This window comes from Ixodes scapularis, unplaced genomic scaffold (genome assembly GCF_016920785.2).
Source record: "Ixodes scapularis isolate PalLabHiFi unplaced genomic scaffold, ASM1692078v2 PGA_scaffold2__306_contigs__length_199485367, whole genome shotgun sequence".
Classification (NCBI taxonomy): Eukaryota; Metazoa; Arthropoda; class Arachnida; order Ixodida; family Ixodidae; genus Ixodes; species Ixodes scapularis.
The window spans coordinates 179,290,295-179,309,378 of record NW_024609857.1 but is presented as its reverse complement, the minus strand read 5'-3'; the positions used below and the strand labels follow the sequence as shown (position 1 = coordinate 179,309,378).

The 19,084-nt window shown below is 44.1% G+C and overlaps 1 protein-coding gene across 1 annotated transcript in view; it reads left to right on the top strand.

Moving 5' to 3' along the window:
* LOC115326985 overlaps positions 1 to 19,084 on the top strand; it is an 87,934-nt gene that overhangs the window by 45,632 nt on the left and 23,218 nt on the right. The window contains exons 4-6 of the mRNA XM_042291305.1: positions 2,553 to 2,695; positions 2,794 to 2,837; positions 16,967 to 17,072. Coding sequence (XP_042147239.1) covers positions 2,553 to 2,695; positions 2,794 to 2,837; positions 16,967 to 17,072 — 293 coding nt within the window. The remainder of the gene's footprint in view (positions 1 to 2,552; positions 2,696 to 2,793; positions 2,838 to 16,966; positions 17,073 to 19,084) is intronic.

Sequence of the window (19,084 nt, the reverse complement as noted above, 5' to 3'; positions counted from 1 at the left end):
TCTACCTTCAAGACAAAACTATGGATGCTCCAAGCTCGGGTGCCGAGACGCGCGTTCCGAGGGCGACGCCGGTCGATTCCCTCGAGGGAACGGCGGCAGCACGAGCTCAGTCCGGGTGGCCCTCCGAAAGGCGGCGGGACCAAGCGGTGACCGATGGGTGCCCCTGAAACCGGAAGGCGGGTTTCGTCCCGTGGCGCTAAAGGGGGGGGGGGGAGGGGGGGTGTATGTCGAGGTGATATGGGTGGGCCCCGAGAGGCACTTGTTGTCACTCCCCGAACATGTGGTACTCGTGCTGGTACTTGGGGTTGCCGGGGCTAAGCGGGTTCAGAAGATTGGTTCAGGCCACGGCGGGCGCCTGGCCTGGCTGCAAGTAAGGCGGGAGTGGGTAAGCCGCGTGTGCCTACCGGCCTTCGGACCATTAGGGCCCACGCTCCCGCACACCACCACGGCGGGGGCCTGGGCCCTGCCCCCGCTATAGTTGTGGGCGGGGGGCGGCGCCAGGAACTCTCCCAGCACGTACATGGCCGGGTGATGAAGGCGGGGCAGGTAGGGTTGTCTATGCTGCTGCCTGCACCGTACACTGTGGGCCGGAAGTGCTTGCGGCGAAAGGGGGCGTCGTACATTCGCTATAAGGTATCCGAAAGCGTCTTCGACCGGTGCGCTTAATGTCCACACCGCCCACGTAGCGAAGGTGTTCCCGTCACGGTTGGTCGTCGTGCGGTTGGTTGCAGAAGCTCAGGCAAAAGAGATGTCGCCGTCGTCGTCAAATAAGAAACGAACTACTTTCTTTCGAAACGGTTAGTCATTCAAGTGATCTCACCGCAGACGGAATTGAGATCTAGCTATGTCCTTTTCGAGTACAGTCACCAAATTCACTGAGCCTGCAGGTTCGATTTTGCCAGGGAGCGCCACCGTCGATCCGCCATCTCCGAGGTCGTGATTTAACGTTTGTTTGGCTTGTGTATGCGGTCGTCAGTTGGTAGTGCGTGCTAATTTCATATCGTTGAAGCAGCTTCGTTGAACAGAATAGAGAGAGCAGTTTATATCGGGGGCGGGCCGTTTTAATTCCTTTGTTGCCGCCGAGTGCCGTGTCTAAAGGCTGAACCGCATGTGAGCAATTTAGCGAACGCCGAGAAGAGACGAGCGACGGCGACGAGACAAGCGACGACGACCCGCTTCGCTGTCGCTCGGTCACTCGCGCGACAAGGCAAACCGCATGAAAGCGACGGGAGCAAGCTACCAAGGCTATGAGCCCCGACGATTTCCAGAAATCTAAAAACCGAACGACGCGACGAGCGACCGTGAGAAATGAAATCTCCGTCGCTCGTCGCCGACTTCCGTCGCTGCCGCCGTCGCTCGCTAGATCGCTTACATGCGATTCACCCTTCACTGTCGCTCGTCGCGTAGCTCAGTTTTTGGATTTTTAGAAAACTTAGCGCTCATCGCTTTGGTCGTTTGCTTCCGTCGCTTTCATGCGGTTTGCCTAGTCCCGTGAGTGACCGAGTGACAGCGAAGCGGGTCGCCGTCGCTTGTATCGTCGCTCGCCAAATCGCTTGCATGAGGTTTTTAAATCGTTAGGGCTAATGAAAAATTCGACGCCTTTTTCATTAGCTGCGCACTCGGTGAGCCGGACGGTATGTTTCTCCACAGAACGAACACTAAAGGCACGACGAACGACACGGAGGCGATGGACCAACACGGTTACACGGCCGTAGTGCAGAAAATCCGCTAGAGAAAAAACAATAAAAAAACTAGGAAAACAAAACAAAGAGTAATCACACCGTGCTACGAAAGCCCCAAAGTAGAAAATCACAGTGCTTGTAAAAGAGCAACCGCCGTGGGCACGGCGCGCGACACGGAGCGCCGCACGGAGCCGACGGAGCAACGCGGCCGTGGCGGAAAAGTCCGATAGCGACAAAAACGAACTAAAACACACACAAAAATTATTCCTACGGCGCTTCAAAAGCACCAAAGTCTAAGAATAACCCTTAGATGCGGCCAAGAAGACCCCTTAATGTTGTAAAATGCTGCTAACCCACGCTGAAAGATCAGGCCAGGCGGCACCTAACACTTACGTGGGATAAAAGGAGACCTCGAAGATAGCGATCGTGGTGGCCGATGACAGCGCACCTAGCGAGTGACGTCAAGTGAATGTCACTTATAGGAAGCGTTCTTTATTATATGCTAATTTTGTTCAGCTATTCAAAATGTTTATTTATTCGAAAACTTGAACAGCAAAACTCTGAAGGCCGAGTAGAATTCTTCATGCTATTGCTCTATAATTCAACTTCGAAACTCGGATATTCGCACACACATTTAGCCGGATGTTATTAGGGTAACGAAGAAAGTACTGTCCTTCATCTTATTTTCTTCAACTTAACTGTAAGCGAGGCACGTAAACAAATGCAGGGTTACTTTGAAACAATAAAAATTTACGTGTGCACCTATATCTGAAAACTCTCACAAAATAATGGAAGTATAATGTCTGCCCTTAGAATTATTAGCATTGCAAAGGGATAGCTAAACTAAGCGTGTGCTTTGATGTATTTCAGAAAGAAGAGGAGTCTCACTTTGAGAAAACGGACAGCAAATATAGAGTAACCCTTGACCCAACATTTACGCTGGGAATGTTTCAGGCATGGGTTGAAAAAAATATAAATTTTAATAATGATGACATTGTATTCTTGCTAACCAGGTACGAACTTTATCACTAAACGAAGAAATTCTTCGGGCATTTTCTCGGAATTGAATGTAAGCATATAATGATACATTGTATTTCTTAAAAAAAAAAAGCATCCTCATTGAAGATCACATTGGAAGTGGAATTAGTCCAAATGGTAAGTTATCCAGCACTTATATCCAGTGGTTACAATGATATGTTTTTTTTTTGTTTTTTTTTTAATACAGAAAACATTTCCTGAATTCAGACTGTGGAGAATGCTAGTCCAGAGCATTTCATTTCATTTCATTTCATTTTTTGTTCCCTTAAAGCGCCCGTAGGGCTTTACATAAGGGGGGGCTTTGACAGCAAATAAAAACAAACAAAGAAAGAAAAAACACAGGGTTAAAGGTTGCTGAATATCGAAAAAATTAGCAAGTGCAGCTCTGAATCCAGATGAGTCTTGAATTGTAACAATATGTTCTGGCAGAGAGTTCTATTCTGAAAGTGATAATTGCAGTGGAGAGAATTTAAAAAGGTTGGACCTTGGTGTTGCCAGATGAACTTTCTGAAAATGGTCTGTACGAGGAGAAATGTGATGAGCCGCAGGACAGTACAATTCTCTCTTTAAAGGGGCCTGATAATACAAAGCGTGTAATGAAACTAGTCTGGTCAGTTTCCTTCCTCCCGCAAGCAGTGGAAGGCCGAGTTCTTTTTTTAGCGTAGTAATGCTAGTCTGTGTGTAGTTCTTAAGAATGAACCGAGTTGCCCTGCTTTGGATCGACTCTAATTTCTGTATAAGGTAAGCCTGGTGGGGGTTCCATGTTGTAGATGCATACTCGAGCTGCGGGCGAACAAGGGCAGTGTAAGCTACGAGTTTTGTCTCCCGGTTAGCCATATGTAGTGTTCGTCTCAAAAAACCGAGGCTTTGGTTTGCCTTTACAACGATCTGATTAATATGAGCTTCCCATGATAAGTTTGACGTGAAATGAACCCCAAGATATTTGTACGTGTGCACATGTTCAATGGGTGTATTAAAAAGAGAGTAGCTAAACACTGTGGCTCTTCGCTTAGTGTTGAAGTTTAAGAATTTAGTTTTTAAGATGTTGATTTGCATTTGCCACATTTTACACCATGTTTCTAAGGTAATCAAGTCATTTTGAAGTTGAATGCAATCACTAATGCAAGATATTTTCCTATACACCACACAATCATCAGCGTACAAACGGATGGTTGAAAGAATACTATCGGGTGAATCATTCACGTACAAAAGAAAGAGCAATGGACCCAGCACGGTCCCCTGCGGCACTCCCGATTTTACTTTCTGATGTGATGAAGATTTGTAATTATAACAGACACTTTGTGAGCGATTGAAAAGAAAATTCGATATCCAGTCTATCACGAATGGCTCCACTTGGAAAGCACGTAATTTTTGAACTAGTCGATGATGCGGCACCTTATCGAATGCGTTTTGGAAGTCAATAAAAATTGCATGCGTCCCAGTTTTAAAATGCAGGTTACTGTGAATATCAGTTACAAATTCAAAAAGTTGGGATTCGCAAGAGTGAGACCGACGGAAGCCGTGCTGGTTTACAAAAAGTAGGTTGTTTGCTGACAGGTGATCCATGATATTTGAAAATAAAACATGTTCCATTAATTTACTCGGAACACTCGTCAGAGAGATGGGTCGATAGTTCGCGAATTCATTCTTTTGACCATTTTTAAAGACAGGGGTGACTTTTGCCATTTTCCAATCAGCAGGTAATTGGCCACTAGTTAGGGATTGCTCAAAGATAGAACAGAGGAGAGCGGAAGATTCACATTTGCTAAGCTTAAGTAGCTTCGTCGTGATATTGTCAGGACCGGGGGCTGAGTTTGTTGGGAGATGTTCTATTAGTTTCTGAATTCCGCTCACAGACATAGTGATTGGGCACATTTCTGTGGCTATGTCGTAATTAGGCGAACGCTCCGGTAAGGGGAAAATGTCTTCAGAAAACATCTCGCTAAAAAAACGACTGAATTCCTCGCACACTGTACCCACATCGAGCTCGTCTCCCGCAGGATTAGTGAATCGGTGAGGCTTCGACACTTGCTTAGGGTTAACCGCTTTCCAGAACTTTTTAGGGTTAGCTGTCATAAGGCTGCGGAGGTCTTCGTTGTAAAACTTGTTCTTCACTCGACGTATCTCTGTCTTGCATACTAATTGGAATTCGTCATACTTTGTCCACGCAGAAGGGGACAAAGACAATTTAGCTGTTTGAAATAGTCTCCGTTTTTTATTCAGTAGTCGTTTAAGGCGGTTCGAAAACCAGGGTTTCTCAATAGAAGACTGTATATTTATTTTTGGAATAAACTGATCGGGCAGATCAAGTAGCTTTTGTTTGAATAATCTCCAGTTTTTGTGAACTGTCCTAGAGTCAAAGCCAACCATGTAAATACTTGAAAAGGATTGCAAGCTACGACAGAAGTCATCGACGTTAGCCCTGGAGTAATCATAAATAGCTTTTACCAGCGGACTGTGCTTTTGCGTAGGAAGAGCAAGTTCAACATTTAGGGAAGTATGATCACTGAGCGGTTCCATAAAGTTTACCGAAGCTATAAAATCTGGTTCCGAAATAAAAAAAAAGATCCAAGAAAGCAGAGTTACGAGTTGGCTTGTAAACCATTTGAAAAAGAAAGAAGGCGTTTATCAGATCAACAAAATCCCGACTTCGCTTTGAAAGTTTATACCATGCATCAAAAGATATGACATTTGGAACGACCGGCCATTTTATTTCGGGTTAGTTAAAGTCACCTGAGAGAACTATGGGATCATTTGGATAAGAACGAGCAAGGGTCTCAAAGCAATCATAAAGTAATGGCGAGAAATCTGACAAGTCAGGTGGCTTATCACATGCGATTACTAAAATACAAACAGTAGGCGTCCTAATCCTTACCCAAACACCTTCAAAACTTGATATTATATCACACTTTTCAACATGCAAAGTACTTCTAACAGCAATCAACACTTCCCCTCCCCACCGCTATATCCTATCTTTCCGGATTATAAAATACGAGTCACTTAGGATTAATTCGCTATCTGCAATATCTGGAGTTAGCCAAGTTTCACTGATGATAACAACGTCTGCAGAGCAGGAGTGGACAGCAGAATGCAGCGCTTCTTGTTTGGCATAAACGCTTCTAACATTGGCAATAAAAAAGTTTAAGGTTGATAATGGTCTTTTCTGTTGTTGGGAGGATGACTTTCTGGTTTCCTGTAGCTATGCGGGAAGCTGCATAACACGTGCGGTTTCCCGGTCAAAAATATATCGCAAATTTCCGATAATTAGTTTATCGTGGCGAAGCTTGAAGTCACGAGCTTGTGCTTTTGCTAAAGAAAGGAGCTCTTTTCGTGCCTTACGGGTCTCTTCCGAGTAATCCTCGCTCAAACGGAAATCAGTACCTTTTAGTTTGTTTGCTTGTGATAGCACGAGTTCTTTATCTTTAAAATAATTAAATTTTACGATGATGGGCCTGACTGTCGTGGAGTTATCTTTGAAAAACCCAATTCTTTGCGCCCGCTCGATCCAAGGGGGAGTATCTTGACACCAAGATTTTCCTCGCAAACGGAAACTATTTTTTCTTCAGATTGCTTCCAGGTCTCACCACGCGCATCAGGTAGGTTAAAGAAAAGCAAGTTGTTTCGTCGCGAGTGATCCTCAAGAGTGCGTCGAATTTACACAAGTGATACGAAGACGTCGTCGCGCGCATGTCTAACAGAAATGGGACAAACATTCGCTCAGGCCCTTTGTACCTGATATCTATTGACATGTTCTTGCGTTTTTTTTACGGTTTCCTTACTACTCGTCATTCCTTCTTGGACTGATGGGCAGTAAGGACTTGTGCGAGAGCTGATCCGCCCCCTTCCGTGGGAGGCAGCAGTTTCTTGCTGGTTCCGGGATCTGCAAGCGCAGATTTCACTGCAAATGCATAAACCTTGGGGAAGGGGACTACGACCTGCTCATGGCGAACGGCGTCAGCAGCTTTAAGTGCTCGACGTGTATGAAGCGCCTGGGATCGTAAGAAACGAAGGTTGGTGACGTCTACTCGTCTATTTCGATCGAAGAAATTGTTTCGCACAGCAACGATGAATCGCCCTTACCGAGGCATATCTTCACATGCTTGTAGCCCAGCTTTGCAACAAAATTGACGAGCAGGTGAAAACATGAAGGTGCTGAAAGCAGCCAACGATGCATTATGACTGCAGCTTTCGCCAAACACGGAACTACTGCGCAAAGCATTTACACCATCGGAAGTGCGAGGTTTGCCAGTAAGACAATCCAGTAACTTCGCTGCTGTCTTTAAAAATCCCGAGCAAGTCTACAACAAGCACCGGTGTTGGTAGTATCGGCAGACAATCATCTAAACCCCTTTCTTTTCCCGCAACTGTCAAATTCGACAACGGCCACTCAACCAGACACGAAGAGGAATAACGTGGACGCCAAAGGGTTCCAGACAATCATGCAAAAGAAAAGGGTCAAACTTGCCGAAGGAAGGAACACCGTCAGCAAGCTGAGCTCCGTACCGCGCCAGCCAAGACCGTCGAGCGCTCTTCATTTCCCGGATGAATCCACTTAGTACTGGGTCGGACATTACGGAATTCCTGTCTGGTGTTCTCAAAGGCAAGTCAACGAAGTGCACCGAGCTTGCAACTAAACATGATAGTTATGCGTCTTTTCACGTATCGGTTGACTACGGTGACTTTGATGAAGTTAACCGACCTGACATTTGGCCGAAAGGGCGCTGTTTACGGCACTTTTTCGGAAATAAAGAAATCTTGGCCACTTCGGTCGATGAGCGTCAAACAGTGCACTGTAGCTGATTGCTGTAGCTAAGTATACGTTGAATATTTGTTTTAGGCACTGTACATTGTTATACAAAAAAAAATTATTTGGACATGATTTAATGGTATTCCTCTTTATATGGCTGTGCTATATTTCTCAAAATTATCTTCATTACAACTATATCTAACAGAAATCTCGTATAAAAGGTGGGAATCACGGAAAGCTTCCTTCGACACTAAAATATTATCTATAGAAGAACTCAGCCGCATAAACACCATGTCAAAAAGCCGAATTTGTCTCTTCAATTGCTCTTATACAGAAAAATAAGTTTCCCCTAAATTTTGGTTTGTCGTAGCACCCATGTAGAAGTGCACGTTGTACTTGGTGCTTTTGCAGATTATCTGCAATTTTAGCGTCTATTCGATAAAAAAAGCGAATATTTGCGTTAGAACATTTTTCTTTGATATACTAAATCATTGGGAAACGTTTTCTAAACGGACTTGTAATATATGAAATCTCAATATGACGTGTTGCTTAGAGACTAACAAACATGTCACAACCTCCACAGTGTGGGACACCGGCCTCTCTGTGGCGTCGCGGCTGTCCAGAGACTAAATAAACATTATTATTCTTATTCTTATTACTATTATTATTATTCCTCAACCAACCAAAAAGATGATAGCTAATGCGTGAGCGAACAGTATTATTCATTCATTCATTCATTCATTTATTTATTTTTGTGCTCACGAACAGCTTTCGCCTTTGTAATGGTGCACATTTAACATAGAGCAAAAGGAAGAATAATTCTACAAATTGACAAGAGAAAAATTGAGCGCTACAGAACATTTATAGATTTGTAAGAGAAAACGTCAACGCTGCAAAAGAAGGGTTGAAAACCTCAATGCAGAAAGGATCGAAAGTGTTATACTAGGTGTGAATGCGCGTCATGGGGCAGGTTTGGAAGAATTAATTAACATAAAGTGGAGCAGAAATTCGCAAAAATCTTCTCGTAACATGAATATTTATCGCTGAAGTTCTGTCAAAGCAATCAATGACTCCGTGAAGGCATTTGAACGAAAATATGAGATCTCTGTCGCGTCGTCTGGCACTCAAAGTAGAATAAAAGGTAGGATATAACAATTTCTGAAGATGGGTCCGTGACGTGTCGAAAAATAGATTCAGTTTTGAAAGGAATGTTTAACGGTATTGTCTTACGTTCAGCGTCACAAACTAAAGAAGAAAAACTAAAAAAATTAGGTTTGCCATTGTTCAATAACTTTAGTAGTTCAGACAATTATACTCAAATGTTGTTTAATGATGGCTATAAAGGACATCATACAGTGTCAAGATCACTTCGTCGGACCGAACGATATAAAGTGCCTTCTATCACCACGACCTACGGAAAAAAGTTCGCAATTTCATAAGCCTTCAACCTTCAATGACCTACCGGAAAACATACATGGTGCGAACTCTCAAAAAAAAAAGTGAAAGCCGTTTACAACTCCCTGTAACGCCGAATTGGAGCGCAGCTCTTGAGGAGGAGGAAGGAAGGGTACTGAAGGGAGGGTAGGCCCTCCTCCTCCTTCTCCTCCTCCTCCCCTCATTTTTTAATATGCTCCGGGGGGTCACCTGACCTCGGGGGGAGGAGGTCACGTGACCTCGGGGGGGCATGTCGCGTGACTTCGGGGGGGGGGAAAGAGGGGGTCACGTGATCATGGGGAGGGGGGGTCACGTGACCTGAGGGTCACGTGACCTTGAGGTGACCTTGAAAGGGGTCACGTGACCCCCGGGGGTCACGTGAACTTGGGAGGGCTCGCGTGATCTTGGGAGGGGTCACGTGACCTCGGGGTCACGTGGGGGTCACCTTGAGGGTCACGTGACCTTGAGGCGACCTTAGAAGGGGTCACGTGACCTCAGGTAGTCACGTGACCTTGGGGATCACGTGACCTGGTGGTCACGTGGCCCCCTCAAGGTAACGTGACCCCCAGGGGTCACGTGGGGGTCACTTTGAGGGTCACTTGACCTTGACGTGACCTTAGAAGGGGTCAAGCAACCTCGGGGGGGTCACGTGACCTTGGGGGTCACGTGACCTTAAGAGGGTCACGTAACCTTGGAATGGGTCACTGACCTGGGGGTCACGTGACCTTGGGTGACCTTGAGAGGGGTCACGTGACCTTGGGGTGACCTTGGGATGACCTTGGTTACGCCAACGGCGACGGCGATGGCGACGCCGCTCAAGCCGGAAACGGGCGCCTAAGAGCTGCGCTCTAAAAACTCAGTGCTCCAAGACCTCAGTGAAAAAGTGAAAGCCCTGTAACGCCGAATTGGAGAGCAGCTGTTGAGGAGGAGGAGGGAAGGGTACTGAGGGGAGGGTAGACACCTCCTCCTCCTCCTCGTTCTCCTCCCCCTCCCCTCATTCTTTAATATGCTCCGGGGGTCACCTGACCTCGGGGGGGTCACGAGACCTCGGGGGGGGGGGGGTGTCGCGTGACTTTGGAAGGGGTTAGGGGGGTCACGTGACCTCGAGGGGACACGTGACTTTGGAAGGTGTCACGTGAACTCGGGGGGTCACGTGACCTGGGGAGGGGTCACATGACCTTGGGGGACATGACCTTGGGAGGGGTCACGTGACCTCGGGGGTCACGTGAGCTTGTCGTGACCTTGGGGGGTCACGTGACCTTGTGAGCGGTCACGTGACCTTACGGGGTCACGTGGGGGTCACCTTGGGGGTAACGTGACCTTGAGGTGACCTCGGAAGGGGTCACGCGACCCCCAGGTCACGTGACCTTGTGAGGAGTCACGAGACCTTGGGGGGTCACGTGACTTTGGGGTAACCTGTGGGGTCACGTGACCTTGGGGTGACCCCTTGGGGTGACCTTGGCTACGCCGACGGCGACGGCGACGCCGCTCATGCCGGAATTGGGCGCCTAAGAGCTGCGCTCTAAAAACTTACTGTGCCTGAGCGTGTGCTCGTATGTGTGCGTGTTTTAGAGCGCAGATCTTAGGCGCCCGTTTCCGGCTTGAGCAGCGTCGGCGTCGCCGTCGGCGTAACCGCGCGGTGCATTATGGGTAAATATCCCCGCTAAATATAGCGGAAAATTTTCCCGCTAAATCTAGCGGAAAAGTTTCCCCGCTAAACCTAGCGGAAAGATTTCCCGCTAAATCTGGCGGAAACATTTTCCCGCTATATCTTGCAGAAAATTTTCCTGCTAAATCTAGTGTAAAAATTTCCCCGCTAAATCTAGCGGAAAAGTTTCCCCACTAAATCTAGCGGAAAAATTTCCCCGCTAAATCTAGTGGAAAAATTTCCCCGATAAATCTAGCGGAAAAATATTCCGCTAAATCTAGTGGAAAAGTTGCCCGCTAAATCGAGCGGAAAAATTCTCCCACTAAATCTAGCGGAAAAAATATTCCCACTAAATCTAGCGGAAAAAATTTCCCCGCTAAATCTAACGGAAGAATTTCCCCGATAAATCTAGCGGAAAAATGTTTCCGCTAAATCTAGCTAAAAACTTTCTCCGCTTTATGTAGCGGAAAAATTTCCCGCTAAATCTAGCGGAAAATTTTCCCACTAAATCTAGCGAAAACAATTTCCCTGGTAAATCTAGCGGAAACAATTTCCCCGCTAAATCTAGCGCAGAAAATTTCCCCACTAAATCTAGCGGAAAATTTTCCCCGCTAAATCTATCAAAAAAATATACCCCACTAATCTGGCAGAAAAATTTATCTGGGGTGTCACGTGACTCCAGTGGTCACGTGACACCCCCAGGTCACGTGACCCCTACGTGAGCTGGGGAGGGGATCATGTGACCCCACCAAGGTCACGTGACCGCACTCCAGGTCACGTGACCATCCCCCCCCCCCCCCCGAGGTCACGTGACCCCCCCAGAACACGTGCACCTCAATACCCTTCCCTCCTTTAATTTTAATTTTAAGGGCTTTAATATTTTTTTGTTTATATTATCATTTATTGCATGAAAGTGTAGGCATTGAAGCTATTCGCGTGTTTTTATTTTGATCATATTTTATTGCATTACAGTGTGGATATAGCATGATGTGATTCCTACTGTTCTTGTGTGGAGACACTGTGATTATGACTTGCATGGTGATGTCCCACAAGCCTTTACTGACTTTGACAGACCAGTGCCTCAACTTCAAGAACTGTCTGCGCAAATAAATATATTATTGTTGTTATTATTATTATTATGCTCGAATTTTGCCAGAAAAAATGAGGGCGCTTCTCCGGTACGAATTCAACACAGAAGTGACCTGGACCTAATCACATAACCAACATGGCTAGTTTCTTACAGTACGCCGATCTTATCTCGTTTAATAGTTCGTTCTCCTCTTCTTCAACCGACCCTTTCATGGTCTTACACATAAACATTCGCAGTATTCGAAAATACTAGGATGAATTTAAGACAGTTATTCATCAAATGAGGGACCAAATTAATGCAATTGTGCTAATAGAGATCAACGTCAGTGCCGATCATCTGTCACAGTTTACGATTTTAGAATTTCAAAATTTCGTTCTACACGGCCAATTACTGCAGGAGGAGGAATCGGCGTCTTTTAAGGAACTCATGGTCAACAACTCAAGCTGATGTCGAATTTCAACACTCAGAGAGCTTGATGCTAAAGGTTTCGAATTCTAACTATGCGGTTTGCTTGCTTGCACTTCACAGACTTCCTTCGTCTAACTGCTCTGGCTTTTTTGAGGAGCTGAGGGAAAATTTGAAAGAATTGTCTACTGAAGCACATTTATATTTAGTGGGAGATATCAACGTTGACACCCTCAAAACTTCAAAAAAATGTGTTTGTGATTATTTACCACTAATTGCAGAGAATGGAATCATACCTACCGTTCAGAGTGCGACCCGTGAAGAAGTATTAAATGAAATTATTGTATCATCCTGCCTAGATCATATTAACCTCCGAGCTCCCGATACTTCCATACACTCCACTGTCATCTTACAAAAGCTTGCTGATCATTTTTTTGTCGCATGTAAATGGGTTTTTCCCTCCAAAAAAGGTTATAATTTCGAGAGTGCGTGGCGTTTAGAGCGGGTTGACTTAAACACTTTTGATCAACTAATTAAAGAATATCATGAATTCCTATCCTCGGTTAACAGCACAAACTCGTACTCAGTGTTTGTGGACATCATTAGAAATTTTAGGAGTTATCGATGACCGTTATATATGTTAAAAAACGTAAACCCTCACTGCCTTGGCTTACTTCAGGTATTATTAAAAGTATAACGCAGAAAGAACAATTGTGGAAGAAGTTTCGGCGCTCTCCCAACAATGCCAATCTCAAAATAGAATGTAAAATACAAAGAAATATGGTGAATGCCCTTGTTCGATCAGCAAAAAGAAAATATTATGCTAAAAGGACTGCAAACGCACGTGCTGATTCCAGAAAAACTTGGTCAATTGTCAATGAGCTTCGTGGACATTAAAAAAGGACTCGACTGAAACATTGAAAAAACATTTCGGGTCGAACTTGAGCTCTACTGTCAATGCCTTTAACGTGTTCTTCGCGAATTCAGTCACACTCTGGGTAGACAGTGATGAAGATCCTGCAGACGGCACTTCATCTATCTCTGATTCCGCTTTTCTTCCACCTTCTCAGAGCCAGAACTGCGGTCATACCTATTTGCCTTCAAGCGCTTTAGGTCGGCCGGTGTCGATGGAATAACAGTGCGTGACTTGTGCCGACATTATGACTCTTTGAAGAATGTTCTCCTTGTAATGATAAATAACTTTCTTAGAACTGGAGAAGTTCCAGACGACTTAAAGCAGGTCATGGTTATTCCACTCTTTAAGGGTGGAGTTCCAAACCATGTTTCATCCTACAGGCCCATCTCAATATTGTCCTTCATTTCACAAATCTTGGAGAAAAATATATTTATTGCTATGTCTGGGTTTCTTGAGAAATACAGTATAATTTCGCCACATCAATACGGTTTCCTCACTGGTCGTGGTACCATTAATCTTCTTGAAGAATTTTCGGGCATTCTACACCCTTCGTTTGACAATAACATGTGTGTGTGCGCATTCTTTATCGACGTTGCCAAGCGTTCGATTCCGTAAACCATAATATCCTCTTAGACAAGCTCTACAGAGTGGGCTTTCGTGGCCCATTTCATGCATTGTTAAAAAGTTTTCTAATAAATCGTACACAAGTTGTTTCAGTCGGTAACGTACGCAGCTCCCTCGCTTTCCTAACTTCCGGAGTTCCACAAGGCTCTATTTGGTCTTCATTATTTTTTAACATCTACGTAAATGATATTTCAACGTCAATCACAACTTCTAAAGTATTTCAATATGCCGATGACACCCTTATACTTTCTCGACATCTAGTGTCCGAGCGCGCATTTGAAATGCTTCAGATCGATGTCGCTAAAATAATGGACTGGTTTTTTTGCCAACAAGCTTCGGGTAAATGCTTTAAAAACGAAGCTGGTCTGGTTTCATAGCCCTTTGAAAAATGTAAGCTTGACTTCTCAGCTATTTCTTCACAACACCAATTCATCTTGCTCTAACTGTACACCTGTTGAATATGTTAGCTCCGTAAAGTATTTAGGTCTTCACTTCGACAGTGATCTCTCATGAAACTTTCATATGTCATATTGCCGCGCGCCAAGCAGGCAGCGCGGCCGTAGCCTAACGGTTATCGCGCTTGCCTCCCACGTGGAGGGCCAGGGTTCGATTCCTGGCCGCGGCTAGGCAGTTTGTTGACACTGTAATGTGATGTTCTGGTGAATTCGAGAACCGTCTAGCTGATTCGAGTTTAGAACGTTCTACGCGTCGAACCTTCTACGTCGAATGCTCCAGAAGCCAACGCGTGCACAAAAGCGGCTCCGCGTGGCAAGCCGGAGTCAGTTTCGCCCCAGCGCTCGACTCTGCTGTCTCGCCGACTTCGACGCCCGCGACGCTCTGTTATTATCTTGTGTACCCTTTCATTTCTGGCACAAGTTCGCCACATTATACGTTTATTTCTTCCTTTTTATTTCCTGTTTTTTTGGTCACCACCCGTGACAATATATATGCAAACGATTGAGAACTGTCTCGTGTCTGCTTTACAATATCAAATCGTTTCTACCTTTCTCAATTAGAAAGAGCGTTATTCACGCGTTAGTACACTAAGGTATGGCATAAGCGTATTTTTAACTGTCCACTTTTTTGGCACTCAAGAATTGATCGTACGTTAAAGGGAATTCTGAAGAGTGTAGCATACAACACACACATGTCGTCTAGAAAGAGCTTGTTTGCTTAAGTTACCGTGTTTTCTTTCGCTCTTTCTTCAAACAGTAATTTGGCGACACTTCTGGGAGAGTGAGTTTAAGGTCTCGGCCAGTCCATCTCGCGAGCTTAGATCTGTTCTGCGTTTTCAAACTCCTCGAGTGAGAACTCACTATGGCGAAAGCATGCGTTCCTTTTATGACCCAAAAGTTTTTAACGACGTTCCAGCTGCTCTGCTTGCCATTACCTCAAAAAAAATGCTGAAGGCCTCTCTGAGAAACATGTTCGCCGATGTGGCTAGATAGTGACTTTCTCCCATGTCGTTATTATCATTTTATTTTGTAGTATGTTGCTGTACGTGCTTTTTGTGGTAATCAATGGACATGTCAAATGACGACTGCATTTATTACGTGAAGTTTGTTTGTCTTCGACCCGCTGACTGAATGATTTTCTTTCTACTAATAAGTGTTTTTTTTACTGAACACACGAAACAGTTGAGAGAAAGACTCATGAATTCAACGACTGTGTCTTCGAATGCACTCTTACAGTGTTTAAAAATACTGATGCCTGAGTGTTTTTTTTTTTACTTTTATGCCTTTAATGATTGTAATTTACACAGTGATCAAGACAGCGTTTGCTATAGTTTCATCTTCACAGCTTCACCCAAGTCACTGACACAAACATTCCGACTACATTCTGTCAAGTGAATCTTCTGTATGTTATTTGCTTTTTTTTTTTCCTGCACGTGATGTTATTTCGTGCGAACTTCCTTTTTTGTATTTTCTAGTGTAGGGTCTGGTCCCACAAGTCCCTGGTGGCTTTGACCGGACCCGATACTCAACTGGCTATACCTGCACTACTGCATAAATTTTATTATTATTATTATTACTATTATTTTTAGCTTTGATTGTTTTGTTTACTTTGTTCATTGAGCTGCATTACTTACTCCTGTTTGCTTTTTTCTTAGTGTAATCTCAGGACATAGTTTTACACGCCCTAGCTGGCTTTGACCAATCCGACATAAACTCTGCCAGATCAGCATTTCTGAATAAATATTATTATTATTATAAACCTTGCTCCACGAGGGTATGGCTAAACAAAATATGACATTAAAGAAGTAAGTAAAAGTTGCGGTTTAAGTGGTGTCATCCAACAGGCTGGTTCAATCTGGGCTCGTCTGGGTGATCCTGGATACTCTCTATTTGCCTAAGTGATGGTAAAGAAAAGGCGCACAAGCCGGGCCCTTGAAAACAAAACAAAAAAAACATATTAGCGAGGGTCGATGATACCGCTTTCATATTTGTACACGTGGGAGAGCCGATGGCTCTAGCCAATAGATTAGATTCACTGCATCATTCCTTTTTACCTAGCACAATCAATCGACGCAAAGAGAGTTGAGAGACGTAAATGATAAATCGCTACTGAAGCTAATCAACCAAATGCCCAGCGTAAAAAGAACCTCTTGTGACTTTAAGAGCACGCAAACTGAATCCGTCCGTAGTATAATACAGCAATACGTAGTACAGCAATACGAATTGTCACCCTCATGTTTGTATAAAGTAACCATTTCTTCTTGTTACTTGGGAATTTTATAAAAACATGTCTCTCGTTAAATCAAGCTTATTGTGCTCTGTATTTAAAAATAAGTTCCGCTAAAATTATTGGGAAATAGGTAGCAATTGTTTTTGGTAGTATACAGTTACTACTGATAACCATACAAAGCAGGAATAAAAGTGCCGGAATGATGTAACAGAAATTTTATAGAACTTTGTCTTGTGCAAGTCCCTATCTACTTTTTAGCATGGCTAAAGTTCCTAGATTAAACGATTTTGTCTGCATGAACAGGTATATTTTAATAATATAGTCATTAGTATTGGGATATTTATTATTCAACACAGCTTCTGGTTTCAGGTGTGCTTTGATCTTCTAGTTAGTTTTCTTTTTAACCAGTTTGTGTGGAAACAATAATTTTTATTCAGGTCAAATTTTACCGTACCTGTACTCAAATATCAATTTTTTTTACTAAGAATTATTCGCATTGATTTTACAGGAATTATCAGTTTCACATAGCATCACATACTTTGGTTTATGTCGGGTATATAGGATAGGGCTCACGTAATACGTATGGAAAGTCGTCCACATCAACACTTTAACAACTCTTATACATGAGGGACTACGGCGGATTACAGTTTATTGTGAGCTGTGATGTGTTTTTGAATATATGACAATTTATTTGCAGGCTATTCTTATTTCAACGATATCTGCTCTTTAGGCGTTGGGCTTGTCCGTGACTCAGGAGTTATGTTTGACGGTGTGTTATCTGTGGCCCAACAAATAGCACATATGTAAGTGTCTTCGCTTTAAACAAAAATAGATTTTTATATCCTCTAACAATGCTTAGTTGTTAAGAGGGAATGTTTTCCTACATGTTTGCTTTTGCTGTTATGTTCCCCAGCTGTTTCAGCCTTTTGATCCGTGCAAGTTGAACGGAATGATATTTGGGTAGAAAATGAAACAATCAGCTGCGTAGGGAGTTGGCCATAAACAGGCAGTTCTGTCGCTAGCCTATAATTAGGAATTTGCAGAAACAAAATCTTAGTCTCATTTTAAAGGATAATGAGACTATAAATTTGTTGAAAGTATTGAATAAACGAATCTATCAAAGTTTTAATTTTGCGAAATTTAGAAATTGATTAACTTTAAGAGGGAAACTCGGCAAGGATTTGACAGACCTCCCTGCATGTGAGAGCAAAAACAAAGCGACGGAAGAAATAGGTAATAATTCGGCTGATTATTCGGCATCTCAAAAAGATGGTAGGCGAAGTACAATGGCCAATAAAATACAAACTTGCAATGCATGGTCATGGCATGGTTTGTTAGGGGATACGGCGGCCGAAGAGCGCAACAGGTAGGAGTCCGTAGAGCAATGGTTCCATTTGCAGAACCCGGAAACCCTAGGCTTGATCCCCGCAGCTGCCCGTTTAAGTCTGGATTACCATCGTAGCGGCATCTGATACTGTACCGCTACTCCGCGATGCACGCTGAAGGCCTCAGGCTTGCGGTAGTACTTCTCTGGCAAACTTTCTCGCTTACAGCAGACACGGGTGAATCTTGGCCAAACTAACTTCCCGGTGTTTAAATTTACATATGGGAAATTACTCCCTACAGCACGCTTGTCACTTCTGGGATTATGCGGAGAGCAAGTTGTCTGCTTCTTGCGCGGGAGTTGTGGTGACGTCAGAACCGCGCCGAGCTCTGATTGGTTCTGATTGAAGGATAGTGGGTAGACCTCAATGCAAGCTGCCTCGAGGTCTACCCTCCATCCTTCATTCAGAACGTATGAGAGCTCGGCGTTCTGACGTCACCACAACCTCCGCAAAGGAAGCAGACGAACTTGCCAGCCGCATAGTGGTCGTGTATGTTTTATGTAAGGGGCGGAAGATCAACGAGGAAACTGGAGCCGCGCAGTCTGCAGGTCACAACTGGAAAAGCCTTTTTAAAGCGAGACTTCAGTTTGATTCACTTACTGATATTGATGAGACAGCAAAAAATAGAGGTCGTGAAACATTGTTGCTATGTACAGTGGTTACCTTTTGTGCCCAAGTCCAATGCAGTGGGTCTCTTATGGGGGCCGGAAAAAGGCATGTGTTTATAATTATCTTTTATGCGACTTTATTAGGCTGTCCCTGTGTCAATATTTCCACCTTCGTAGCCAAGTTGGTGTAGCTAAGCCGAACAAATTAGTTTAGGCCTGTTCGTTCTGGTCATCCATGTTAGTGCCATCTCTTTATACGCTTTCTTTTTCTGTGTGATCAAAGCAATCCAGTTTTAAGGACGGTGATTCAAATGCTATTGTGTCATGCCTTGCCATATTTGGTTGGTACGACCTGCAACGGCCAATCTGGGCAACTAAGTGCCTACTGGAAGAAAGTGGACCGAGCTTATCATTTTTTTAGCTGTACGTTATTCTTTAGAATCCAATGTTTCACGAAAGCGTCTAACAAAAGGTTTAATTAAATTTTTTATCCACCCATGTACCGAAAGTTATATAATTCACTCCCAGGACACGACGTCCTTCGCCTTGTAAAAAAAATGCTGATACCAGCGCACATTAAAACATTCTTTTTTAAGTCTCATAACTGGACTCTCCCGGTAAAGAGATGACTCCAGGAGAAGGGTATCTTTGTACACTGGACTGGTAGACGGCCTTTTGTGTACGCGACTGTCCAAAAGAAGTGGAGGTGTTGTGAAAAGAATCGCTTTAAGCAATGGACCCTCACAGAAGAGTGTTTCTAATAAGGTTTCACAACGAAACACCAAGAAATGCCTATTAGTGACCTTTATTTGTTTCTTATTG